The 27874-nt window shown below is 44.2% G+C and overlaps 2 protein-coding genes across 6 annotated transcripts in view; one reads left to right on the top strand and one right to left on the bottom strand.

The window, feature by feature from the left end:
* LOC116426966 (uncharacterized) overlaps window positions 1-19250 on the top strand; it is a 29121-nt gene extending 9871 nt beyond the window's left edge. For 4 of the 5 annotated variants that reach the window (XM_031976725.2, XM_076373950.1, XM_076373949.1 and 1 more), the window contains 7 exons: window positions 2814-3038; window positions 3475-4046; window positions 11188-11368; window positions 12990-13124; window positions 15485-15968; window positions 16562-16817; window positions 17391-19250. In XM_031976725.2, coding sequence (XP_031832585.2) covers window positions 2814-3038; window positions 3475-4046; window positions 11188-11368; window positions 12990-13124; window positions 15485-15968; window positions 16562-16817; window positions 17391-17744 — 2207 coding nt within the window. In that variant the 3' untranslated portion in view covers window positions 17745-19250. Of the gene's footprint in view, window positions 1-2238; window positions 2347-2813; window positions 3039-3474; window positions 4047-11187; window positions 11369-12989; window positions 13125-15484; window positions 15969-16561; window positions 16818-17390 lie in introns of those variants that run through there. The other variant, XM_031976726.2, reaches the window with a different exon arrangement.
* A 1891-nt stretch (window positions 19251-21141) lies between these two features.
* LOC116427035 (uncharacterized) lies at window positions 21142-27370 on the bottom strand. Its single transcript, XM_031976877.2, has 3 exons — window positions 27209-27370; window positions 26774-27004; window positions 21142-21372 (listed from the first exon to the last, which is right to left on the bottom strand). Exon 3 carries the CDS (start codon window positions 21370-21372, stop codon window positions 21142-21144), a length of 231 nt encoding a protein of 76 aa, XP_031832737.2. The 5' UTR covers window positions 26774-27004; window positions 27209-27370.
* Between the last annotated feature and the right edge of the window lie 504 nt (window positions 27371-27874).

Below are 27874 nucleotides of genomic sequence, written 5' to 3'. Positions count from 1 at the left end.
ACTCGTATATTCTACAAGATCAAAAATACGATCGAATAAGGTTCTCCAACGCTCAACAAGTAAAAGATAAAAGATTAAGCGTGAGCATAAACGAGAATTCATAAAACTCGCTAATCACAGAACGTTGATGCAGCTGGAAACGAAACGAAAATGGCAGTTCGCGTGCAAAGAATCTATATCCACAAGCATTCCAATTATTCCCACCGTATCCCACACTGCCGATCAACAAGTTGCAATCGCCGGGTCTCCCCGTGGAACACGTGAAAACGATTCCGAGCGTGTTCAGGCAATTTCAAGTCCACTACCTGTTCAATAATTATTCCAATTTTTCCAGACAGAATAATCTTGCTTAGTCCGCGATTTTCCGCCGCTGTTCCCAGCGGTGATCGTGTTTATTCAATCAGTTACGCAAGCAGTTCGCGAACCGATTACCGCCACTGGTTCTCCTGGGGCGTAGTCGATTTTGAAATTCACCGCGCACGCACGCTGATGTCGGGCCCGTATCTCTCCGTTCCGCGATCGTTTTCCCGCGACCACGGGAAAAGAAAAAGTCGTATTCATATTACAAACGCGCGGATTTAGCCGCGGGTTCGTTAACTGACCAGCACGTGAAAGTGCGCGCGGCCGCCGCGCGTCGGAACAGGGAAAACAGCGTTTGACCGGCGCTCGGAAGCGCGCTGATTCGAGGAGTACACACGGAATTTTTAATTTTTCGATCAACGATGCGACTCCGATAAGGACCACTTGGGAACCAGTCGCTCAGAAACTTCACGAGAGATTCGCGTGCCGTGCGCTACTCTAATCGAACCGCTCGATCCTTTCCTCTGCTACTCGCCTCGCCTCTTTTTTTAGAAACTTCGGCACAGTCGGGAGGAGGTTGCCTCCTCCGTCTGTCGGTTCCAGAGATATCTCCTTCTTCTGTAACGCTCGCGCCGCTGGAACGTCAGCGTGGCAAAATAATACGGAAATTATCGGGTTTAATGCGTGGTATTAGCGACGTCCTCGTTCCAGGGGAATATCGCGTTCTGCCGGGGAACCCGAATATCCTACTTTCCCTTCGGTGATGAAAGATCACCGGCTTCGCAGCTTGATGATCTTTGAAACGGAAAAGTTCCAGAGGTTACTCGTCAGATTAACAAGACGAGTCGGCTTCCCAGGCGGTAGAGATCACTTGGACACTCGCCGCGGTGTCTTAATATTTTAGGAATCCTCTTGAGCTTCCTTCCATTCCGAGATTTACCGGAGATCCGCTCGAGCTGCGGACACCAGTAATCTTCGAGAACATTATTCTAATAACTTTAATAATCTCGGGATGCTGAACTCCGCCGGTTATTGATCACTCTAGTGATCCCGTTCTCTAGAACTGCGCGGACTTTCGAAGACTCCGGGAGAAATGAAGATTCACCGCTGATGTTTAAACTCGTAAATGGATATTTTCTCAAGATCCGTAAGATCGTAGATCTAATAATTAAGAGAAAACCTTCATCCATCCCGGAGACCTACGGTAAGAGTCAAGCTGAACGTTCCCAGATCCAGCGTTGATAAATATTCTTCAGGAATTCGGTTTGCCGGTTAAACTCGGTCCCAATAATAAATTAGACCGCGGCTGCACGCGGAATAGAAAGTCTCCTGCGTGGAGGAGCAGAGAAACCGGGGCTCGAATGCGTAGAACGAGGAAGAAAAATGGCGGCGGGGTTCGGTGCCAGCTGGCTGGTATCCTCCTTCGAACGCGTCGTCCTCGCGAGTTCACGATTTCCATGGCGAAACCGGCGACTTCCTCGTTTCCGCGGCGATCGTCCCGCTGCAACTGAGCACGTTGATTAACAACAATTCCGACCGCTCTTCCTCGTGCACAAGGATGTAATAATTTGACGCGCGCGACGCTAATTGCCCGGGCTTTCATCGAGATTAAGGTATCAGCACTCTCGCTTGCGATCTCGCGCCGGGAACGCGAGCGAGATTGTTTTTCCCGGACACTAATTTCTCGGGCGGCGCGCCTCTAACAGCCTTCAATGCATTTGTTTAATTAACAGCGACGTTTCTTAACCGTTTCTTTCGTCGATCTCGCGATCCGCTGAACGGGGACACATTTCGTTTTTGGCCGACGGATCAGCGGCGGTCCGTTTTTGTTTCTTGGACGGAATTCCACTTCCGTCCGATGAATTCTCGAACGCGCGGTCAGGGAACGGTTTCTTAGTCACTTTTCTTTCGCAGTTTCTGTACCAGTGATCTTTGTCGGGGAAACTGGCACGGATCCAGGGCGTCTCGATGAATAGAACGCGCGACTTTAGTGCTCGTAAAGTTTGTTCCATTTCTGTCGAATTCGGAGAGTAAATTAGCGTGAAGGTACGCCTAATTGGGTAAATTGCTGATGATTAATTCTGGCTTCAGTCAACGGTTCTACGAATCGTCTTGGGAAACTGGGGGAAACTATTGTTCCGTGTCTTTTACACTAGAACATTTTATTCTCTCTGTGTATTTGTTGTACAATTTTTTCTTTCCAACCCTTTGCGGACGAAGATTCTTCGAAATATACGAAACCTCCAGCAGATGAAGTTAAATTATATATCGATTGCTTAAATAATAGAAAGAAAGGAAATTATACACTGATTTCTTGCTGTTCGAGTAATTGAATCATTTGTTTGCGACTTTTCCAAATTTGGACATTCGATCTCGCCGAAATGTCGACATTCGTCCGCAAAGGGTTAATATTAATTTTATATATTGCACAATACTTTTTAAAGAAATATGAAAATTACAGTTTTCTATTTTTCGCCGTTATTCCGTGACATGTTGTTGGTTTCGGTTTCCAGAGATGCGAAGCGAGGTAGGAGAATGGCTGCCGACCTGCGTAGGTTCACCGATCTGCATCCTGCTGCTATCATGGTCACTGTTGATCTATCAGAGCCAACCATCATCCGCGAAACGGAGGATCGATGTGTTCACAGTGGCCATTCTCTCCGAGAGTCTCGCTCACCAGCTTGGACTCCTTCTGTACGCGATCCTGACACTGATTCGGCCAAGTAATCACTTCGGAGGTAGCTAACCTATGAATCACACTTATCTATATCCAGCTTCGTCGTTGAACCGCTAGGATCAACATTCATCGCGACCTATTATTAATAAACGCCTCTGTTGCCCAAGACGCTAAAAAGATCACTCTTCGCCAACTATCTAAATAGTATCCATCTCAGATCGACGATACGAACCGATTAGTATTCGAGATAACGAGAGTTCAAGACCTACATTCATTCCAGAAATAGCGAACAGACGCATACCAGCCTACTGTTTTAAATACCGCATCCTCCGACACTTAGAACTTTATTATAATCACTTCACCTTGACACACTCCGCTAAATTAGCCTCAACCAGTTCATACGCCAGCCATAATTGGATCACGAACCCAGAACAGTGTTCTAATCATCTTCCACTTGTCAACTGCAAACTAATCAGCGAATTTCGCGCGATCCGCAGAGTTCTGTTCAACCCTAGTCTGGATGCTGAACTCCTCGAACATCCTGCAGGAGTTGACGCTGACCTCGATTGCGATCTTCACCGCGATCAGCACAAGGGACGTTCACATCACGAAGAATCACCTGAAGTATCACTTGGTGAGTCTCAGCGTGATCAGCGCGTGCGTCGGCGTGACCGGTGTCCTCAACTTCGAGCCGGAACACTGCGTCTTCCTAGCCCACGAAATCTCCGCCAAATATGGCGTCTTCGTGAACTCTCTGCGATGTTTGCTGATGCTGAGCACAGTCGTCAGCCTGCTGGTGGCTCTAGTCAGAAGTGCCTGTCGAACGCCGAAGGCGGAATTGCTGAAATCTGTGTCAGACCTGTCGGAGGCTAGCTCGAAGAATTCGTCGGGAGCATTCGAGTGTCATCCTCAGCAATGGGATCCCTCGAGCGGATCGTGCACCAGTGGATCCACCAACAGCAGAGCCTGCCTCAGAAAGAAGAGGGTTCAGGTGGACGAAGCTAGCGGCAGATCGACGATCTACAGCATCCTCTTCGTCTGCTACGTCTTTCAGCACATACCGATTCTGGTGAGTCAGTTTCCTCAGTCCTTTTTTCACGTACGTCTGTTAGTATCACGATGTTTTCAGGTTTCATAAGTTCGCTTATCGTAGAGGTTTCATTGGAAATCCTTAATCCTGACACCATTTTGCACTTAATCGAACGATGCTATATAGCCTTTAGAAAGCAGCTGTTTATTAGTGGCAATAAGAAGCTAATAGTTTCCTGTGGATTCAAGCTCAGGTGCACAAACACTGGATCACGTTAGGTCGCGCTAGATACAGTTGATCGAAAAGTGTTAGGCGTTAAACGTGGAACACATTGATGTTCAATAACACTTACAGCTTTCACGCAGGGGAATTCTGGAGCTGACGGTTTAATTAAATGTTTTCTGTTTAGAGAATTAATCGATTTCCCGGTTAATTTGTGAACGCTCCGAAGGGAGTACGTTTAAATTGTATAGAAATTAGTATATTACATTCAATTGAAGAGGGATAATTTTAAACGTTGGAAGTTAAGAGAATTGAAAAAAAAGGAGAATTAAGAATTTATAACATATTCAACTGTACGCTTTAAGCAGGAAATGAATAAACAACACAGATTGCTGTTTAAATCGGGAAACTAACGAAATGCAAAAGAAAGATCGTTCTATTTATTTCGTTCGAAGCTACAAACGAGCTGAATACAAAAGGCAGTAGCCCGTTAAATGATTCCTTTCCGATCGATTCTGGGTAGACGGTAAATGCTATCTCACGCGACAGATTTATCACGCCGGGACACCCGGGATTTATTAAACGTTCCCGTATCCGTCCGATTGAAGTTCGTTCGCGAGCAAATTTGCTCCGGTCTAACTGTCTCGGCCATAAGAGCCGTATTTCGTAATATCCACGAAATTGCGGCCGCGCAGCGAGCCGTGGCAATGTTACACGACCGGAATCGATGAACCTAACTCACTTCTGATCTATCATTTACGAACGAATAAAAGCGCGCGATTGTGCGGCCCCCTCCGTAATACGCTCGTGTGGATATCGTATAATTCGTTCATTAAACTATCCCGATAAATTGCTATCCAATTACGCTCCGTTGTTTCCTAATGCGAATATTTATCGACGCATTAACGGCACCATTGTATACAACATATTCTTTTCACTGTTTTTCCAACTGTTCATTTTTACGGTTGAAACTCTGACAGAAAACAAAGTAACGCAACAAACGACCGTATTCTTCTGTTTCGTACACAATTTATTTATATCTCTATTCTCCTTTGAATCCTTTGTACTCCGGATTCTCTCTTCACTTCCTTTCTAATAACTCCGTTTTATTTTAACGTTTCATTTGAAATACAAGAAAAATCAATCGATAAAGATCAATGTGAACAATTCTGTTTATCGATCATACAAAAAACAATATAACACAATTAAGGAATGTCGAGTTCAATACAAGAGCACCTGCGGACAAATATATTTCAAAGTCCAAAGGTGATTCGCTGCGATTGTCGAGCGACCGAGGAATAATGGCCAGCCAGCGATCGTAAACAAGAGTTCATATGAAAAGATCGACTGAACCGGATCATAAAGGGTTCCCCGGTGAACCGGAAGCCGTCACCGTCGCCCGGAAGTTGACGTGCCGCTGACTATATTCTCTTTTACCCCGCACCGGAATTCCGTTCGCCGACGAGAAAGCCGACCGCTCGGACCCGACAGAGACAAAAGAGATAAATTATCCACCTCCACTCGCGCGAGATCTCCTTTCTTGGCGCACTCGCGCGCGCGCGGGGAGGGGTCGCTGCGTGACACTTAATCGAACTTTACGATCGATCAATATTCACGACGCGGCCCGTTGTCTCGTGCTGCGACGAGAAACAGGAAAGAGGAGAGGAGACAGATTAAAACGCGCGAGGGAAATATTCGAAAGTGCGAACGCCTTAATACGGCCGATGACCTCGATGCCGGGCCCGATTGGGATTCGTTAAATGCTGCCCGGTGAAACTCCCAGGGCCTTGCTCGTTTAATATTTATAATAGGCTGCGTGACGCACGGTGTTTGTAATCGCCGCCCGCCTGGCCGCCATTTAATTGGGTTGCTACTGTGCCGCGCGTTGAAGTCTCTCGCGCTACTGGTCACTTTTCTTTCGGAATCCGCGAATTGCCGTGCCTGAGAGCCAGATGTTAACGCTGAACCTACTGAACGAGACAAAATGATTCTTGGTTTCTTCTCTTGGCAATTATTAAGATATTTCTCTGAGAAATTATTGTAGAAATTGATTCAGCGATGCGCACTCTGAATTGCAAATCAATTAATCGATATTCACCAAGTTGTAGAAGAATTTCGAAAAGTTTAACTGCTCGGTAGGTTTAGCGGTAGATAGTTTAAATACTTCTTACCTTTACATGCTAAGAGATAAGATAAAATGCAAAGAAATGAGAACAGTAGAATATTTTCTATGTATTTCTAATACTGCTTGTAGTGTATAATTGTTGATTATATGTTAGATTAATGGAATTTTTCGGATATCTTATTCTCGGATTATCAAATTAATTTGCATAGTAGGATATTTGGTGATCTCTAGTTTATTCTAATGTATTCAGTTGCGATTTCAGTTGCTGATTGAATACGTTCCCCTTTCGTATTAGCGTAGAATCGTTTTAAAAATGAGAAGCCAGCTTTCATCGACGATTGATTGCGATAGCGCGAATAATGCTTCCAGCGCATTCCCTGTGTCAGTTACAGCACGAAGCAACTAGCAACGCCGTTTCCATCGACCGAATATATGAGCATCGGTGTCCGTAATCGGTGCACGCTTGAAATTCAACAATTAGACAATTACATATTTTTCTAGGAACGTTCGTTCACCGGAACGCAGCGATAAAATCGCGCACGACGGGCCGGCTGGAATCGACTCGACCTCGATTTGAGGGAAAACCAGGTGTATGCACGCGCTTACTGAAAATCGATCGAATTCTAGGCGATGTTCGGACGCGAGCAGCGTGACGGGTCGGCGAACGTCGAGCAATTAAAGTAAAACGGGCTTCATTTTGAATTCGGCGCGGGTTCCGACTCGAATCTCGTCGAGTGAAACTCTGTTTGTTTGATAGAATTCAAGCTTGACACTGGGACTACCCGATCAGTCAAAACAATCCATCCTTGATTTTTTCCTGTATGATTACTAAAAAGATACAGAAACTTCTTTGACAAATTAGTAACACTAGGACTATCAATCAAACTTTTCAAATCCTTCTATAGGAACTCTAAGAGTGCAGCTATTTAAGATTTATGCTTCAATTCGCATATTACTAAATCAATTTCTTCAATAATTTCTCAGAGAAGCGTCTGTTATCTTTTTAATAATTCAAAGAGAATTTAGAAATAAGTGAATTCGATATATTTGGAAATCTTAGTGTCAAAGAAGCTGATTCAGTGACACATCAACTGAAATATAAGTCAATTAAGATCTTAACCGTTTGAGTGTTGAAGAGCGCTATAGCGCTCTTCTTATGTTGTTTGATATTTTTTTTATAATGACACAACATTTGTGATCTCATTAGATAAGTACTCTTATCAATTTTTTTGTATACACACCCAATCACTTCCGCATTTTTGGTAAACATCCACAAAAGTTGTTTAGCATGCAAACGGTTAATAGACGCACGCGTCTAGTTTGTATAAGGAAATTTAAAAAGTCGACTTGAGTGCTCGATAGTTCTCGTGTTAAAGGGCACGCGAGAGCGGTGAAAACGGGGCGAAAAACAAAACGCGGAGGAAACCGGAGCGACACGCTAACATGGCACGCGTGTAACGACGCCGGCTCGTTACGTATTAAAACGCGCACCGAAAGTATACAGTTTAGCTGCAGTTAGTCATGTTATTCGGGAGATTCGGAGCGGAAAATCTTGGCACGATGTCTAATTGCGGGGATAATTGACTGTGGAAAAATTATGGAGCGATAGAACCCCCCTTTAATCGGGCCGTTCGATCAGCTCTCGTTCTGCAGATCTTTTTCCCTCGATGGCATTGAGAGTGGTTTCTTAAAACGGAACGTTCGTCGAGTAGATTTCATTCCCGATTAACGGGGCATCTGCAATTCTTCTATTCGATACCATACTTTTACCTTCATAATTAATGGTTTATCGTCGAATCTCGTGTCGTGTCCGCGACGGATAAAAAAGGAACGCGCGGCTAACGCTTGAAATATTGAACATTAGATTGAATGCAACGATATCGTGAACAAGAGTTCTCGTTCGAAGAGACAGCGGTTGTCCTCACGGTGGTTCACATTTTTACGGACTAATTCACCGACTCTGGAATTAGGTAGAATTTCACTTTCTCCGTGAAGTAATCCATAATAAGTACTTCATTAGGATGGAACGAGTTTTCGTTTCGTTCTGGCTTGCTCTTTCGTTTATACCCTGGGTTCAACAAACCGGTAGATTATCAGTCTCCACGAAGATTCGCGATAAACGTTTCAACGAATCCGACGTGCGAATCTCGCCGCATTCATTTTCATCGGACGATGGAAACGGGTCTAGGATCGAGTGACTCGGCGATCGAGAGCAACCCGTCTATTCGCGAGTAGAGGAACACGGTCCGGATCGGTCGCGACGCACGCATAAATATCCGTTATTTAATTTTCTCTTCTCACAAAAGCCACCGACTCACCGTGATCGCTTTGCAACGTTACCCGGCATTTTCGCTCGCTTTCCACCGCGGTCTCCTTTACGCCATCTGCTTTCTAAGCGTGCGTCTCTTCTCTTAAATCGGCGTGAACGACGCGAGTGAAATTCGAAATTTGATTAGATCGGCCGTGAACGGTTTCACTGTGTTAGTGGAACGATATTTCGAGGTTTCCCTTTCCTCGAGACCGCCGCGATCGCCGCACGCGCGTCACGCGCTGCTAATTAATAGGCTGCGGATGTTTGTCAAGCCGACACGGACACCGAGCAAAAATGGTAGGCACGCGCAACGATTAACGCGACACCTTTTACGTTTGATTTTCTCACTTGACAAAAATCCTCGGCAAACGAACCGCGCCGTTGTTTAATTCGAAAGCAAACTCTCGCTCGAAAAGAAGAAGCAAACAAACGCGCGCCGGTCGAACCGGCGCGAATTCCCCCGTTTTTCGCGGGCGAATTCAGTTAAACCGGGCTCGGCGAGATTCGATTTCCTCCGTGAATGGTCCCGGTTAATTAAAACCACGACGACGAAACCGCGCGCGATACGAGCCGTTCCCAACGATAAGAAATGAAAACGTGAAATCCTGCGAAAACAGTGCGGCGGCTGGTTTTTTAATTGTCGGGATACCGTTCAGTTCCTGGATTGCGCATTGTGCGCCGGCCATTACGCCGCCAATCAAAACGCAGTGATTCTCAATCCGCTTACCAGGCAACTCGTTTTCAACGTAATTCCGTGGAAATGAATTTCGCACGTGACTCCCGTTGCAACGGTTTCCTAAGCAACCCTTTTTCACGGCGATCGTGTCATTAACTTTTACATAAGCGCGATCCGAACTTTCCTAAGTCGCTTACATCATTCCTTTTCGTCTTCCAACTTTTCCTCGTTCGAGGAACGAGCGTCTCGATTCGAAATTACTTCGATATAGCATTCTACCGACACTCAATTCCTCTTCAGGCTGCTTCGAACAGTTCCCAAACGGGAGTAACGTTCAAGGAAGCATTACAAACATCAACCATTAAAAATCAGTAGGCACGCTCGCGGCTGAACCGAAAAGGAAGTAGGATTTCGTGCGCGTGCCTGACGACGATACAGTTGAAAAGTGAAACTCTCGTTTCCAAATCACGGTTTCCATGCCCAGTCTAATTTATCAGGCTTTTTATCGAGCCGCTGTGTCGACAACGCTGAATCATTTGTTCCTTCGTCGAAACAAGAACCGAGGGAAAGACGAACAGAAAATTACCATGCGAGGATAGGAACAAGGGAATTTTATCGCTTCGCGATTGTCCGGGTCGTATCGGTTCGCAAAAATGCGCGCATGCGACGCCGGCAATGGCGGCGCACTTTTGAAAGCGCGACCGAGGCGAGTTTTCACTGTGGAAATTTCCCGCTCGCGGCTCGTTAAAATCGAAAGTAAAGCGGCCACGTAAGACCGCACCGCCGCCGACGTTTCGACGTTTCCCTCGTGGTTTGCTCGCCTCGTTTTTATCCGTTCCCCTCTCGCCGCCCCCCTCCCCCCTCTCGGTGTTCCCTCTTCGTTGCTGCGTTTTTTCGTTCGTCCGCCTCGGTTTATTATACTAATCGGTCGCTCGCGAAATTATAGGAGCGCGCGCGTGCGTACCTTGTTTATCGACGCGTCCACGGCAGACGAGCCGAACAATTAGCCGCATGCAACGATGCAACGCCGCCGGAATGCAACCGCTTTTCGCCCCGAGGGGAAAGCGTGTTCGTTTCTCGCTCGCGACACGATTTCTTTCGTGAGAACTATTGACAGATGGGACGATCCTTGGAAGAAACTCTTTATGCTCCATTTATGGCTCGCCAGACTCCGCTTACGGGAAACAGACTCGCGGCGTTATTGTTCGCTCGTTGTACGAGCGATTCACCCCCGCGCTCCTTCTTCGGGTGATTTTGCTGATGAATAAAGTGACGTTTCATTCAGTCGATGTCTCTGGTTGCGTATACATTCTTGAAATTAATTGGAGGGTTTCGTATTCGTTCTGGTTCTGAGTTCACTTTGGTAATCGTTATATTCGTTTGAAATACATTTTATTCGTTCGTTAATAAGGGAGGGAGAACTGTCAGGCGGATAAATATATTGAGAATCTATTAAATTTGATAGAAGAGTAAATAAAGAGGTTGGAATTAAATGATTACTGCTCTTCGATTTTGTTTTATGTTAACCCTGTGCGGACGAACGTCGATATATTGGAGATGAGATGTTCATATTTGGAATACTAAGTTGCAAGCGAATGATTTAATTACTCGAATAGCAAGAAATCAGCGTACAGTTTCCTTTACTTCTATTGTTTAAGCATTCGATGTATAATTTATCTTCATATGTTGCTAGCTTTGTGTACTTTAAACAGTCTTCGTCCGCAAAGGGTTAATGTCTCGTTTCTATCGTATTCAAAGTAAAACAAGCTTCGCTAATCTTTTGTAGATTATCAGAATATTCAATCTTGATATCTAGTGCTAACAAGAAAGTTTCTCTTCGTTTCAGGTGATATCCATCAAACCGACTCTCCTCACAGACTTCTGCACCCCCCAAAATCTCGCGACATGGCTACCTCTCGTAAAAGACACCCTGCTACCAGTTTTCTTGGCGCTGTTCGACAAAATGTTCTGTCGCTACGTGGCCAAAGTCTACTCGAAGCAGGACCACGCGAGGAGATTGTCTCACGGTGAGTTTATATCTCATAAAACATTAACTACCCTTTTCCTTAAGATTCGAAGGGTATCAAACCACGAACACAATCGTGTTTTCACTAAACAAAGAATCCTCTATACTTCAAAACTTTCAAACTTTCAAACTTAAGTAACCAAGCAATAATAATTTAGACGTAGCATCGGTTCAATTCGAGATAACGATTATAGCCAAGGGGTGAAATGGTTAAAGGCGGTTTTCATCGATGCATATCGACGCGTTCCTTTCTCCGGTTATGTCGTTTGAGTCGCGACTGAAAGGTTGATGCACCGCGAAAACGGTTTTCGTGTCCCCCGCGAGAATCTGGTAACACGATCGAAGGTGGAAACAGGATTCCGTAGTGCCCGTGGTATTTCTACGTCGGTGGATGGCATCGATTCGCCAATGAAAAATGCACGCGCTGACCCGGTGGCACGCGTGGGAACGGGTTACCGAGATGCATCAACGCGTAATCGTCAAGGAGAAATATCAGTTATGCGACAAGCCGCAATCTCGCAATCACGGTAACCGCACACCGCACGGATAATTTCCCTTTTACTCTTACGATTTACTTTTTTTTTTTCTCTCTCTCCTCTTCCTTTCCCGCTCGACATCATCCCATCGTTCTCTGTCCTCATCGATTCGATCATTCCGCGCGTGGTTTTGCGGAAGGCATTAATATTTTCCGACGGTGTAAACGCACTCTATAATTTCATTGCTTCGTCTCCTTAATTAACGGACTGAAGATTCTGTTAAAAATTCCGCGCGGCTCGTTAACAAGCTTCAATCCGAAGCGCAATAAATCTGTTAATTGAATGTACAGATTTGTTTCTCGTGTCGGTGCCCGTGAACGAACGCGTGTAATTAGAATCGAGAGGAAAAAATCGATTCCTGCTTCGCTTGTGGAGAATATTATCGTTCTTTTTCCTCCTCTCTCGTAAAAATCGCGGGCTCCGCATAAACATCGGTTAATTTCTATTAGCGCGAGGTGTGATTTCACGATGCCAGCACACGGACGTCTCCAATTTCCACGCTGACCCGAATTACATTGCCAATTTCCCCTTCACTTTTACGATTTATTTTGTTTCCTTAACGAGCGCCGCCGCCTATCTATCTAGCCATCGATCAAACCCCGATTTGCATAATGTTCGATTTTACAGCTGATGATTTATCTTCCGACCGGGCTTCGACACCGATCCCGCTGTTAATTGGACTCCTCGAAACGCGTTTCCCCTGTACCCCGTACTTTTTTTATCGCCGCGAACAATCAGTTGTCGTTTTTTTTCCAGTCGTAACAAGATGTAATTCCGCGAGGTATAATTCACCGGGGCCGAGCCGCGCAGCCAATTTCTCTTTTACACTTACGATTCGTTCCTTTTCCCCGCGATGTCACTGCACAGCGTACGCTGTAAACGGTAATCCCACCTGGCTGATGGAATTTTTAATTTCACGAAACGGGGATCTATCGCGATTCCGGTTTCCGCGAGCGGTGACGTTCGTAGAATGGCCGGCCGATCGAAATCGCGCGAGTTTTCGCAACGAATGAGAGAGAGAGAGAGAGAAATTCGCCGGCGGTTTCAGACGATTTCACGAAAATTTCTGTTACGCTACCTTTCCAGGCGGCATAGACGGCAAGTTTCGCCACTTCGAGCAGGACGCCGAGTACAAGCTGCAGCTGAACCTAAATCAAGGCCTGAAATTCCCCTTGACTAACGGAAGCCTCTACGGACGGTTGCACAACCATCAGAACAGAGGTGAGTAGACCGTGTTCCCTCTTCCATTCATTTCCTTAATCGGTGTTTTCGTCCCGATCAAACGCCGACCAAGCATTTTTATTCGAGCACGCGTTTCTACGTTAATTAACCGTTTGAGTGCTGAGGAGCGCTACAGCGCTCTTCTTGTGTTGTGCCAAAATTGAGAACGCGGAAGCGCTTCTATCAGTATCAATTGTAATTTTCTTACTATGTTTTCCAAGAAATAAATCAAAGTAAATTTATTTGAATAAATGTTATTTTTCGATATTTTTTTGTAATAACACAATATTTCACATTAGATAAGTACTCTTATTAACGCTTTGCACTCGACGATATTTTTCATGAAAAATATCCATTACTTTCTGACTAAATATTAACGATATTATTCGCAACTAACACAATTGATTATCTTATATAAAATAAGAGACAACTATTTTACTTCGATGTTTTATGTGTTGATACGTTACACAAGGTTCAATATTGAATTGAAAATTTTATAAGTTTGCTGCTGCCCCTCGAGTGTAAAGGGTTAATTTTTTTGCATGCACACCCCATCACTTCCGCATTTTTGGTAAATATGCACAAAAGTTGTTTAGCATCCAAACGGTTATTCCCTATAACTTCGAACCACGTCTCGTTTCAATATCCTTTATCATTCACGATGATTCTAATCGCTTTTTATTTAATATCCTATTATCTTCTACGATATTCTATTATCATTGCATTATCATATGAAATTCTATATCATATTCGATTTAGGATTCACAGTTCCTCGGAGGAATCTAGCGAATAAAGAGAAAAGAAATTCAATAGATACTCGTCCTTCGGTTCGTCCTTTACACGCATAAATGCACACTGGATGCATACCCGCGTCTTGTGCAACAAAGCCGGAGCGATAGCTGGAACTATTTATTAGCGTAATGCCAGTGCATCCACCGCAAACATATTCCCCCGCGAATTCTTACGCGAGTCTCCCTTCCTCCTAATTTCCTCGGACGAAGGATTTCATTCTGGCTGAAATACTTTGCCTTCGCCGTTCACCGTTTAGAAACGCTTACCATTAATCTCCGCTGATTCACAATCGATATTCGCGGAGGCGTGAATGCGCATCTCCCAACAATGTTATTGCGACATTGTTCATCCGAACGGTCGTAAACTTGCGCGAGTCCGCCATTTGTTTCGGTAACTGTCCCCGCGTATTATGCGGGACAATATTAACTCGAAACAATGGAAAACACTTTTGTCGAGTCTCCGATTATTTTCAATTTTATTACGACAAACATCGAAAGAACATTCACCGGAATGGTAAAACCGTTAACACTTATATTTATTATTTGATTTGAACCAGACAATTTTTAAAATCTCGTTACTATTGAATATCGTTATTGTATATTTTCATATTATAACAAAATGTGGAAGATATTGTTCAAAACGGTAAGTACAGAAAACAACAGGAACGCGAATGATCCGATTCGTTTATGTATCCGAGAATTAAGACGGTCGGTGAAGTAATATATCGAGAAGCTTTTATCTTGCTGTTTACAAGAAATCGCTTAGGTATCCCGACAAGCAATTCCCGAGCAGAGAACACGCTCTGAATTTTTGATCGCGAGGCTCACGCGACCCGCTTAACACGCTCGAGGAATTTCGTACGACGATAATCTTCGGCAGAACGCGCGGAGGGAGCCGTTTCCTTGGCGGAGAGATACCAACGAGCTCGAACGTCTTAAATAATGGGCCACCGTTCAACTGGAAAATCGATATCGCCGGTCACGTCCCATGGTATCGTCGTATCTCTCGATCGAGACCATTACGCAGTGTCCTTGAGAACGACATCCTGCGCGTTTCTACGTCCGCCGATAACATCTCCGGATCTATTTCCATAAATATCCGGAAGTGTAATCCCCGGGAATTCCTGGACATTTGTTAATCTCTTGAAACCTCCTCCTACGTTCAAGTAACTGGCATTCTCCTGTGCAATCTCTGAATAGGAATTATTCAAATGTTCTTTTTTAAAAGATGTCCATTACACTTGTAAATATGTTAACCAATCGATCCTCGATACCCGTGCTATTCGAAGTTCTCGCAAGATTTTCGCCTTTGTTGAAAATAATACGATTGCAACAGAATGTTAATGAAACTCTGTTAATATCTCCGAGCTATCTATATGAGATACGATCCTCGTGCTGGAATCCTCGGAGAACAAGGATTTCCATAAATAAATGCTAAGAGGCAAGAGAAAGTATTCCTCCGAACGGTAAAAGTCGAAGTGGAAGGATCAATTAAATCGATTCCCCTGAAGCGAACCGGTCTATTAAGTCAATACTCGATGCTTCTTTCTAACTAGAGTCAATTTCCAGGGAAGACCGGCACGATAACAATGGGCATTCAACACTATCCCAGAACGCAGTCGGTGAACGAGGACAGCAATTACGCCTCTCTTCCGGCGGAGCTTTCTTCGTTCACTAGTTCAACGTTCGAGCCGCGGCAGGAATCGAATCCCGCCGAGCAACCGAAGAGGAACACGACGGAGCAGCAGAACAAGCGTCCCAGGCCGAACGAGAGTTTCCAGGAGTTGCCCTGTAATCGCAGGAAGATCGGCAGCACGGATGTCTTCGGGCAGAACATGGAGAACCTGGTCCAGCTGGACGAGCCGTGCGCGAAACGGAAGTTCACCAAGAGCCTGGACGAGATACGCGAGGAGCCGCCCAGGAGACACGCGAGGAGCGTGCTGGGATTAGAGAACTTGATGATAGGATTGGATAACAATCTTCAGGAGCAGCCGCGATACCCCAGAGTCGCGCTCAGGAGGAACCAGAGCTTCGACCATGCTAGATGCCAATCGTGAGCGTGCATTATTATCGAGCCTATTTTAACCCTTAGCACTCCAGACGGTTTCATAACGTGTCAGCAACTCCTACCAATTTTGATGGTAGTCCTACTGAGAATTAACAATGTTGTAACATTTCTTAGACCTTTAATTCCCTTCTCGGTACAAACTTTGTATATCTGGAAGATCTAATAATCTTAAGGTAGTCTTCTTAAAATTCATTATAATATTTAATATTACAACTGGTGCAATATTGGAGCCTACAGAGTTCAAAGGGTTAACACTAGGTTTGCGGAACGCGTCAATTGGGCGCGTATTCAATTATATGAAGATCACTCGGTTCTTTAGTTTCCAAAATCCAGATGGACGAACTTCAGGTTTTATAGGTCAAACAGAATGAACTTGTATGGTAAATATTTGTAAACCGAGTGTTAAAACGAACTCTTAACTCTAGATCACTGAACTGTGTACAACAGGCACTTGTTTCGTAGATAGGAATAGATATGATAGGTATTTTGCGAGGTTAGTGATATAGGAATAATAGTGCGAATAATGGTACTTTCAATGATGAAGAAGATAACCTGAGAATAATCGATCACCTCTTCAGGTACCATCGACCGATTCTCGACTCGAGGACGTACGACTTGAAGAAGCAGGAGCAAAGGAAGGAGCAGCAGAATGTTCAGAGGCAGGAAGCGCAGAGCGAAGCGGATGGTTACGAGACGTCCGACGATGAGAGCTGCGACCTTGAGAATGGAGACTTCGACACGATGAGCTCCTGCAGAAGCCGAAGCAGGAGCTGTTGCTCGGTTACCACCGTGGCGAACGATGATTTCGAATATTTTCAACGTAAGGGAACGAAGGTATCATTGTGTACTTCATTATATGTTGTTACTCGGTAATCACTCTTTCGAAATACAATTCAAAGCTGTTTAAAGTTGTCCCATTAAACATTCGAAGCTCATACAGTACATCTTCATGTATTGTTAATCATTTGTGAATTAAGACCTATCCCAGACCTTGAAGAACTTAACGTCGAGCACTGAAAAACCTATTGCGATCTAATGTCTACCTTCTAACAAGCACTAAGACTAACAGGAATGACAAAAACAAAGGTAACACTTCTCTCTATGGCGTCTAACATCTAATCTCCAGAACACGTTCCTCCATCGCTGAAAGCAAGGTTCAAGTTTAAAAGCTATCTTCATCGGACCATCGACAAAGTTTCTCCTCCCCGATCCCGTAACTCTGCACCGAAGGCCACACCTTCCCGCTATTCGCACGTTCATCTCACGCCGGACAGCACGATTCGCTACCAGCCGCTTGTTCCTCTAGAAACACCGCAGGAATCGGCCGCGCGAGCACTTTATTGGCCTTTCATCGGCGTCGGCCCGGTTGCGTAACTCGGCGGATTGTGAGAACGTTCTGTTTTGCAGGTGGAGTTGTTGCCCTCGAAGAGAGCCGGCGAGGTAAAGGTCAACATGCGATCTTTCACGCCGAGGATCATCGAGCACGGTCCAGAGGAGGAGAGGAGGGGCAAAGTAGCCGACACCAAGCCTAGCATACAGTCCTACCATCTGAAAAAGAAGAGGATCAGCCCCGGATACTCGATGAACGACCTGGACAAGCTGACCATCGACAGGAAGCTGCCGGACCTCTCGATCGAGAGCCTGAAGAGCATCCTGAAGAACTCGGGCGTTAGCTACCTGGACAACGGAGAGCTCTGCAGACACGACATCGGCGGCTCCGCGCCTGATTTCAAGAAGATCTTTGTCACCGAGTTCATATAAAACCCTGGAGAATGGAGTTGATAAGATCGTTGATGTATCTATGAATTTAAACGAAGTCGAGAAGAATAAAATAGGTCGTTGTTGATCGTGGAAGATCGAAGATGTAGGTTTGACGAAGAGGATCATCAGTCGATGAAGAAACTGAGGAGTAAAGAAGAACATGATGCTTGATCTTGTGAATGGAAAGCGTAGGATGAGTGTTGGATAATTAATGAATGACCTGGACTAGTTGATCGATAAGAGAAGAAGATCCTGGAGAATCTGTGAAGAGCTGACGAAGACCTATGAAGAGGCGATGATAGAGACTGTACAAAGTGTTCATATATAAACTAATTAAGCTTCTGCCGTTCGATTCTGTATAAACCGAAAGAACGAACTGTTAGATATATTCAATTAAGAGTTTCGTTTTTATACGACGCGGAGAGACACGAATCTGTACAAAGTATCTTTGTAAATCGAGGAAGCTTCGTTTTTAGAAAAGTAAGGATCGATCCTCGAGAGAAATCACCGGGTAATCTCTTGCAGTTCCTCCGTGTCGGAGATCTAGAAAATTATATAACCGTCGTGCGGAAGTAGTCGGATTGGAAAGTTTGCGAACCCACCAGATCGGATTGAAGAAGTCATTAATTAAATCAATTGTTAGTTTCTTTTCAATCCTTTATTTCGTAATTGCAGCGATCTCTATCGTTTCGCTGTTGCCCGTGTCAATAGGATGAAAGCGAGAATCGAATTACAATTCTCTTGGCCAACAATTCAAGAATTCTTTACTATCTCAATATTAAAAAGTTTATTTTCTCTGAGAATCATCCAATTACGCAATCATCGGTTAACACTAGAACTATCGAGCATTTAATACGATTAATATGCAATTCCTATGAAAATTGTAACAATAGATTATTTTCAGTTTCTTCAGACATTCATTATAGTACTGAAATGAATTTATTTTCAAAATCATTTCGAATATTCAGTGCTTCGAAGATATCAATAATTGCTAAACAAAAAAATCGAAACCAGTCATTTTGACTGATACGGTGGTTCTAGTATTAAATAACAAATTTGATCGAATAACTTCTTCCGAACGGTGTGGTTCGCGAATCGAAAAAAAAAGAAAACTGACGGAACTTTATTTCGGCTGGTCGTATTCCGTTTAAATAGAGCGATGCATTACCGCGCGGCATCCGCCCGTAAATCACCGACATAACAAGTTTACGGGCCGAGGATCGAAATTGCGCCGACTGAGTTACGATCCGTACGGACAAGACGAACACTAAATAGGAATGCGGAGCGGACGCGTGTAAAATATTTGTAAGATATGCCCCCATTGTTTCCGCGGTCCCGTTTCACCGGTTCTGTTACATAAGAAAATCTTTCGAAAGCGTTCGCTTCTCTATCTCGCTCTTTCCATTGCCCCACTCCCCATTCGGTATTGTATGGAGATCGTTTTGTATATACATTGTATATTTGTATGGTAATATTTAATTCGGCAAATACATGTGTACGTGGCAACACGTGTTCCAATTAATCCCGATGATATCTGTTGCAGGTGTCGACCATCGTAATTCCCGCTGATGACAGAATTTATTGCTTATTTTTCCATTGATAATGTACGCTCGTTAATTCGGAAGTTTTATTAACTTTCAGGTATGATTTGCGATGCTTGAAATTTCATATTTCCGATCTCTATTAGCTCTAACCATCGTTCCCTTACAATATCTAATTATTTTGACGTCGATCCTTAGTCTATCGATACTCTACATTATCTCTATTTTCATAAATTATTCCCAGCCTTTTTACAATTCCTTTCACACGTTTATCTTAATTACTCATAACATATTTCTCCAAACATTCCAGTAACTCTTCAAAAATTATACAACTAATACTCCTTTTCGGCACCTCCAAATCCCAACCCCCAAATGCTCCAGGTAACGCCACAGTTAAGTATACCAAATAGAACTCTTTATTTCTACCTTATACAATTACCCTAAGAATTACATCTATAAATACTTAACCGTACATAAAACTGCTCGCGTTCGTACGTCCACAGATTCCAATCCACCAAGGACAAGTCCAACAAACGAAACTCCGTATCCCGGTCCATTGAACACCGTATCAACAGCCAGTACGCAGTGACAATATAAATCTCGTTGAATTGTATAAAACCTCGAGCCAGGTTTCGTGGACAAACGGGGAACCGTGAAGCCGCATAAAAGCGGGGCGGTCTATTAATTGCAAAAGGTACGGCGCGGAGTGCTCTCGGCTCCCCGGTCTAGAATCTCTATCGCGGCCCGAACGGAGCTAATTAGTTTCAGTTAACCGGAGCCGCGTTCGGAGGCGGTCGTAAAGCCTCCTTATTGGCTGACAGGCCGCAATTATTACGTATTACGTGTACAGAGTATCGGCGCTCGTTGTTTTTCCCCCCGGGCGGATACGAGCGACGCGAACCTCGTTCCCGTCGAGATTACGTGCACACGCCCTCCGATAGCCATCCGTCCGCCACCCCCTTACCCCCCGGATCTCTCCTAATCGCCGCTTAATTATCTAATTAAATTGTACACCGCGTTTTATTACGCTCGCGTTGACTAGCAATACACGGTTTGGCATCGTTAATCGTATCTCTAATTATCGTCAGTGGCGTAGAAACCGTTCGCCGGGCCGGGACAAAAACCCGGCAGGTATTAACGTCGCGGACCGTTACGTAACGAGCATCACCACGGAATGCCCGGCAAAAAGCGGTTATCGTTGCAGTTAATGGGACGCTGATAATTCGTCGCGTATGAAATCAGCCCCGCTTTTTCCATGGAATCCCGTCACGGGATAAACATCGGCGCGGTCTCGCAATCGACGACGGTGCTCGACGAGTTCGTAATCCTTGTCGAATTGTTTGTAAATTGAGATAATTGTGATCCCCGACGTCGCGTCCCGTCGGGTTTCTACCTCCAACGAGGAATCGTTGATTAAATTCTGACGTGCCGCGCATTCTTTGGTTATGGATGTACTTAAGCGAGGCTTGTTCTCGTTCGATGCTCAAGTTGATAATAAGAGCGCGGTTATTACAGTCTGTGCATTGTGAGTTAAGTAATGGCTGTAATGGTATTATGAAGTTTCTTTTTATAAGATGAACTTGCATTCTTCGAGGATTGTCTATTGTCGAGCTCTCGATTGCGGATTTGAGAAAGAGGATTGAGAAGTTTTGTACAGTCTTTTGATTCGCTTGTAAATAGGCATGCCTGTTGCGTATAAAATTCTCGCGGACAATGGGGAATATTCATTGTCGACTCTAATCGGATGCTTAAAGTTGAAACGCGACGATTCTGTTTCTACGCCACTGTGTAAAATAGAACTATGGTGTGCTTTGGTAGAAAATTGCAGAATTGAGATCGTGTCCGACCCGTAGAGATCAGTGGCTCGCGTAGACGAGATCGTTCCCGCGAAAGATTGCCTCGATCATCGACTTCCGGTTGAACTTTCCGCCCCTGGACTCGACGATCGCCACCAGTTGCTGATATCGCTTCCACGCGGTCACCGAGGCCGCTTCCCCTTCCGGCGTGTTCTTAATCTTCTGATACACGTCCGTGCTCCTGACCGCAGCTTCCGAAGTCTGACAGACGCTTTCCGTGTCCGGTATCATCTGAAATATCACACGAAACGTGTTTCAGGGCCGAGTGACATCATTCGAAATCCGAGGTAAGCTGATAAACACTTGTTTCTCTCCTTCAGTTTTCAGTTTTAATCTTCGCAATGAGTTATTCAATAAATTGCTGTATTAAACAATTTCTCATTTCAAACTCTGTGTGTGTGTGCGTGCGTGCGTGTGTGTGTGTGTGTGTGTGTGTGTGTGTGTTTGTAAGCATTGTATTCTGTTTATAGGATTATTTATCACTGACGATTAATTAATGATTTCTTATAATTTATATTTAACATTCTTTTGATTCTTTATGAATATTTTGATGGATTCAAGGTGTGTGTTTCTATGGATTCTTTTATTTCTGTTGTGTATTTATCGCGTGGAATATTTTCAAAGGATTCGCGAGTTTATTGAACTAGCTGTCGTTAAAGATTCGGAAGTCGACAAAAGAATTCCAAGCCCTTCTGCTTTCCCACGTAATACTTCGCCTCGCAACAGTTCCGTCAAGAGATCGAATATTCTGTTTTCAAAAGTGCTCAGTCCGTTCCGCCAAACCGCTCTGAAAACTCGATACTTCCATTTGCTAAACCCTTTATTCTCCGTTCGACAAAAAGCTCTTGAGCTCTGTAGTCACGCATCGTTCGAGTCAAACAGAGGATCTGAATCGTCAAACCGTATTTTACGACCACCGCCGCACGCTTCCATTAAAATTCATTCGGGGAGACATTAGTTACTCTACAGCCACCTCCAACCTAACAAATTTCAATTATTCAACGAAACATTTTCTACATCCTCCCACTATTCATCGAAACTCCGCTACACTAGCCAAATAAAAGAATCGGCATCCCCTTCCAAAAACGTTAAAACACAATCGATATAAAAATCTTATCAACATCTCAATTATAAATACTATTCCCTCAACGATTGACAATCAAAGCCTAACGAAACATCAACTCTACAAAATTTACAACTCATCCAGTTACCTTTAACACTAAAACTACCAGACGAGTCAAAACAACTCATTCCCGATTTCTTTCTGCAATTATTAAAAACAACAAATATTTCTCATTCAAAGAAATCATTAGAAAAATCAAAACTCCATTATACTAGTCAAATAAAAGAATCAGCATGTTCTTCCAAAAACGTTAAAATACAGTCAATCTAAAAATCTCATTAACGTCTCAATTATAAATACTATTCCCTCAATGATTAACAATCAAAGCCTAACATCAACTCTACAAAATTTACAACACATCCAGCTACCTTTAACACTAAACCTACCAAACGAGTCGAAACGACCCATTCACGATTTCTTTCTGCAATTATTAAAAACATAACAAATATCATTCAAAGAAATCATTAGAGAAATAGCTCTAGCAACACGCAAACTGAATTGTGAATTGACTAGAGCCTCAGTAGATGCAATCTTAGAGTTTCTTTATAGAAAAATTTCAAAAATTCAATTTAAGTAGTAGTGTCAGTGCTAAATCGGAAATATCGGTTACAAAAACACCACCGAGTATATAGCCTGATTCGCAACTCGACAATTCCGCGGTTGGCGTAAATAAAGGAATAAAAGGAACGGGAAAAAATCGGTCCGCGATAAAACGATTGAAAGTCCCACGGCGAAAGTATTCGGTCCCGTTTCAATGGTGTAATTAATGGCGAAACAAATCCCAATCAGCGTTCCTTATTTTCCCCAGCTTATCGGTCTAATTAGTGCCGATTCCGGTCGGACCCTGTCGTTTGCTTGACACGCTGGAAAAGCCAGTGCTTTAATCACGGCCCTCGATCTCGAAACGTTTGCCCCGGTTGACCGATGTTTGTAGGACGCCGTGTATACACATGTAACACAAGCCTAAAGCCAGCCCCCTCCCGAAATCAATACTCGGCATTACACCGTTACTAAGGATTCCCATCCCCCCATTGCCAGATTCACCCCCGTGCCAACCGCGCGCGGCCAACTCGACGGTTCAATGGCCCAAAATACAGAGACACCGTGCGCAAAACAGTTACACCGAAAACTTTGCTATTGTCTGGTTCTATCTGTCTGTTTTTCGCGATCATCCCCTGTCGCGATAACTTCCGCAATTCCCATGGCTTTTCGGAAAGCTGTACAGACTCTTCGCGAACTAGCTCGCAGCATTCGAAAATGGAATATTTGAAAGATAATCGAAGTTCGAGAGAGTGTTCTGTTTACTGTTTTATAATCAAAGGTGAATAATTTCGATTTCAATGAATAATAGGATAATTTGTTGCTTCGAAATAGAGACTAATTTTCTGCTTTCCATTTAATTATATTGAGATGACTTTTGGAAAGCTGTACGGACTCTTTGCGAACTAGCTCGCAGGATTCGAAAATGGAATATTTGAAAGATAATCGAAGTTCGAGAGAATGTTCTGTTTACTTTTTTATAATCGATGGCGAATAATTTTGGTTTCAATGAATAATTGGATAGTTTGTTTTGTTCGTTTGAAATAGGGACCAATATTCTGGTTTTCATTTAATTACATTGAGGTTTTTATGGTATTGTGTTGATTGTTTACTATGTTTATGACTCAATAAAATTTTTGTCTTGCTTTCTTAGTTAGGTAGCATAATTTATCTTGTATATAGAACGTAAAAGGTATTAGATCACTTGTGTTTATTGAATTAGATCAAATGTTTCATGGCACAGTCGATTTCAATTGTTTTCGTAGCGTTATTCTGACACCGTTCCAAATGAGATTAGCCAGAGTTAGTACTCGAAAAATTGACAAGAAACGCTTCAGTATTTCATCCGTGTAATATAATGGTCAGCACGGTGAATTTTAATGGTGAACGGTAGGAGAAGTTGAAGCATACTTTACGATATTTGCAGTAAACTTTTTAGTATTTCTTTTATAGGCAGGAACGTTCCACGGGTGGAATGAATATTGCGATACTGAATTCAAATCGTCCCTATTCCTATGCTTCGATAATAAAAATGTTACATTTATCTTCCACTTACGCCGCGTATAAACTATGTAGAACACAGTGCCGTAAAGCTTTAATAAAGATTAATAAAGTTTTTCCTGTATGGCGAACCTCGTAAAACCCTTAACAGTGGCCATGAATCTCCATTTAAGTCCCCTTTATGTAAATTACGTCGAAAAATATCAATTTGCATAAATACACACACCCTCCCCCGGTTGAACAAAGTATAATAAATAACCCGAGCAACCTTATATATTATACAATTCGCGAACGCCTCTGATAAACTGCACAATTTATTTCCTACGGTATCTCTTTCATTCGTATAATCACGTCGCATAAAATTAAGTTACCGTCCGTCCTGCTGCACTTCTCAAACATGCCACCTTGTAAATAATCCTTAATAGAATACGTGACTTTTTTCTACAAGATGGCGCCACCTTCAGCGGATCAAAGATACCAACCCCCACCGGGGAAAGTTTTCAAACAAGTAATTATTTGAAGGTAACGGAGAACGGAGCTGGATTCTCGGGGAATTGCATTTTACGAGGGTAGTTTCTAGATGGTTTTCCACGTCCTTCGGAATCTCCTGTTTTACGCTGGAAATATTGGCCGAGTTTCTTTCCACGCCGGAGAAAGGGGGAGTGAACAATAATTCTGACGAGCTCATAATACAGAAATTGCTACTTTTATGGCATGAAAGGAACAAAAAAAAAGAGAAAAACGTCCGGTTACCGTCTTCTATTTCTGTTCAGGGAAGTTTAAGCACAGCTCGGCAACTTCCACAGACTCCTCCCCGCCGCCCCGCCCCACCCCCGAGTCGCCGGGCCACTTTAACTTTTTCCACTTCCGTTCCGAGCGACGATAAACATTTATCTTCTTCGAAAATTCGCGGAACGTGCACGCTTTAGATTGGCCGGCCGCGGAACTTCTATTCGGGAAGTTTGAAGACGGCGCTCGATGCAAATTTTTATTGCGACTCGATTGCCCTTCGTCGAACGGGATTATTTCCGAACTACCCTGAACGTCTGTTCGAATCTTTGTGTTTCGAGTATTCTAACCGAGTGGAAGATAAGCCAATTGTTTTCTATATTCGACTGTACGAAATAGAGGAGAAACAGTGTTACGAAACTATTTATACAGAGACCTCGTTTAACATTTTGGCATTCAGGTTTGAAACTATTCAAACGCCTTGGTTACTTTGATATTTAAATTACTCATATTTCTCTGGATGGGATCATAAGATTTTTCGTCGATACAGTTCCCATTAACGGAAACATTCATCCCGGTGTTGTTCAATTCGAAAGTATTTAGTGTACATTGCGATCGAGCGAGAAATGTTATTGGAAGATACCGGCGAAGCGCAATTAACAAGTTCAATCAACGAAGTGCGTCGATTGATCAATTGAAATTGAACGCCGTCGGGGGAAAAGGAGGAATGGAAAAAAAATATATGTGTTCGCCGCGCGGCCGCTAACGAATGCCAATTAGATTTTAAAGTGGAATTCACAGATGGTTAATCAAAAGCTCGACGAGCGAAAAACAAACGTGACTTCCGATCGGCGTCGAACCCCGAGGCTTAACATGACAGAGCCAGTAATTGAGTTTCAAAGTTTAATTCGGTGAGCGTTAATCAAAAGCTTCGAGCTGAATAACTTGACGAATAGGAATTAAACGCGGGAGTTCGGCTGATGGGGAGCTAATCAAAACCGTCGAGGGCCGGGAGGGACGGGTGGTGGCGCGGAGGGGCTTCTCGGCACGAAGAAACTGGAATTAAACGTGCACAATTGAAAATCAAAGTTTCACCGGTGTATACATTAAAACTACGCGGATATCTCGGTAACTTTCGAGCGCTAATGAACGTCTGCCGTAACTATCCGTTCGAATACGAAACTATGAACTTCCTAGAATGTTAAGTCCCTAATAAATTCAAAGTAGACTGTCTTAAGAAGATTAAGCGTTCGATCCGAAGCTGGTAACCCAACTTAAGCGGCCAGGCGGCTAATGAATTCTAACGAAGACGGATTATCGAAACAGTTACCAAATATCTCTCCGACACACAAACACACACACACACACACTATTAACTCCAACACCTAGCACACATCTTCCTACAATTAATCCTTACACTACATAACAACCTTAAACATACGATCGCCCTAAAACCCCTTCATTCCCAATAGATCACCGGCAAACCAGCTTCATCTCCAATTACCCCGAGTAAATCATAAAAGCGACGGTTTTAAATCAACCGAAAACCAAGCTGAAAAGACTCTAAAACGTTCCTCCAGCCGAACGCCGACCTCCGCAGTCCATTAACAACTCTCTACTCGGGCGAGCGGTTAAAAAACCGGCGCGAAGAGGTCGGTGGACTCGGATCCCGCGCGAAACGAAAGTAAATCCCGTGGAACGGCGGTATCAGAAGTCGGAAGATAGGATCGTTGAACCCACCTCGTCGATCAGTCCGCGTCCTCCTCCTCTCTCCTTCTCGTTCTCTCCTTTTTTCTCCTCGGCCTGGCTCCGCGATCGTTCCCCGGTCCTGATCCAATTAACCAACGGGTTAAGGTCGTTTCTCACGGTGGCCGAGGGAGCCGGGAGGAACGGCGTGTATCGTGGAAATCGGAGCTGGATCGATGGAACGCCGCGAAAGCGGATTCGGAGCACAGCACGGTCCAAGAGTAACTGAAGAAGGCCAACAAACGGGCGACCATCAGCTGGTTTCCCCGATTACTCGAGCCGCCCCTCCCCCCCTCCCTCCTGCCACTGTTCCCTTCTCGCCTCATTCCCTCCTCCAAGCCAAGGGAACCCACATGTGTCGGCCATATGGGGGGGAAAAACGAACGGCGTCGGGCACCCAGGGTAGGGGGAGACAACCAGGGGACCAACCTCTTTTCTCTTTGCACCCTCGTAGTCTCCGCCGAGCGAGGAGGGTTCGCTTCCGGCCACTGTTCGCGTGCCAACGATTTTTAAACCTCCAACGATCCACCGCTCTCCGTCCCCTCCGCCCCTCTCCTTTGTCACTGGGAACCCCACGCGACTCCTCAACCCCTTCGGTGGAGTCGCTGGTCAAAGGGTTGCCGGATTTTAGAGACTGTTTTCCGTGTCCCTTTTCGTTCGTTTCTTGGCTTGCCTTTTTCAATGCGCCCCTTTGTTTTTGCCGGACACCCCTTCGGTGGGATTCGGTTCGGCTGGCAGTGACGAGTCCATTTTTGTAGGCTCGTTCTGCTCGACTCGCGACTGTAACGGAATAGAATGTTTTCCCATCGAACTGTGTACAGTTTGAATTTGTAAAGATTGAAATGTGTTCGGTCGGTTAGGAGGATATTGTGTTACGTCGGTTTACGGGATGATTGAAAGGAATGAAACGTCGAGCGAGATTTCGTAATACAATTACTTCGGGCTATTTCGTTCTCCCCGCTGAGAGACTCGACAACGCCACGCCGCGACGAGGAAAGAGCATTAAGAAAGATAAGAAGCTGAATGTGCGAAGGGTTTCTCGCGAATGTAATGACGCGAATTAACACATACGGGGATGGGATTATGGAAATAGGA

The sequence above is a fragment of the Nomia melanderi genome, chromosome 14 (genome assembly GCF_051020985.1).
Source record: "Nomia melanderi isolate GNS246 chromosome 14, iyNomMela1, whole genome shotgun sequence".
NCBI lineage: Eukaryota > Metazoa > Arthropoda > Insecta > Hymenoptera > Halictidae > Nomia > Nomia melanderi.
Note: the sequence above shows the minus strand (reverse complement) of the source record. Positions and strands in the feature narration are given on the sequence as shown.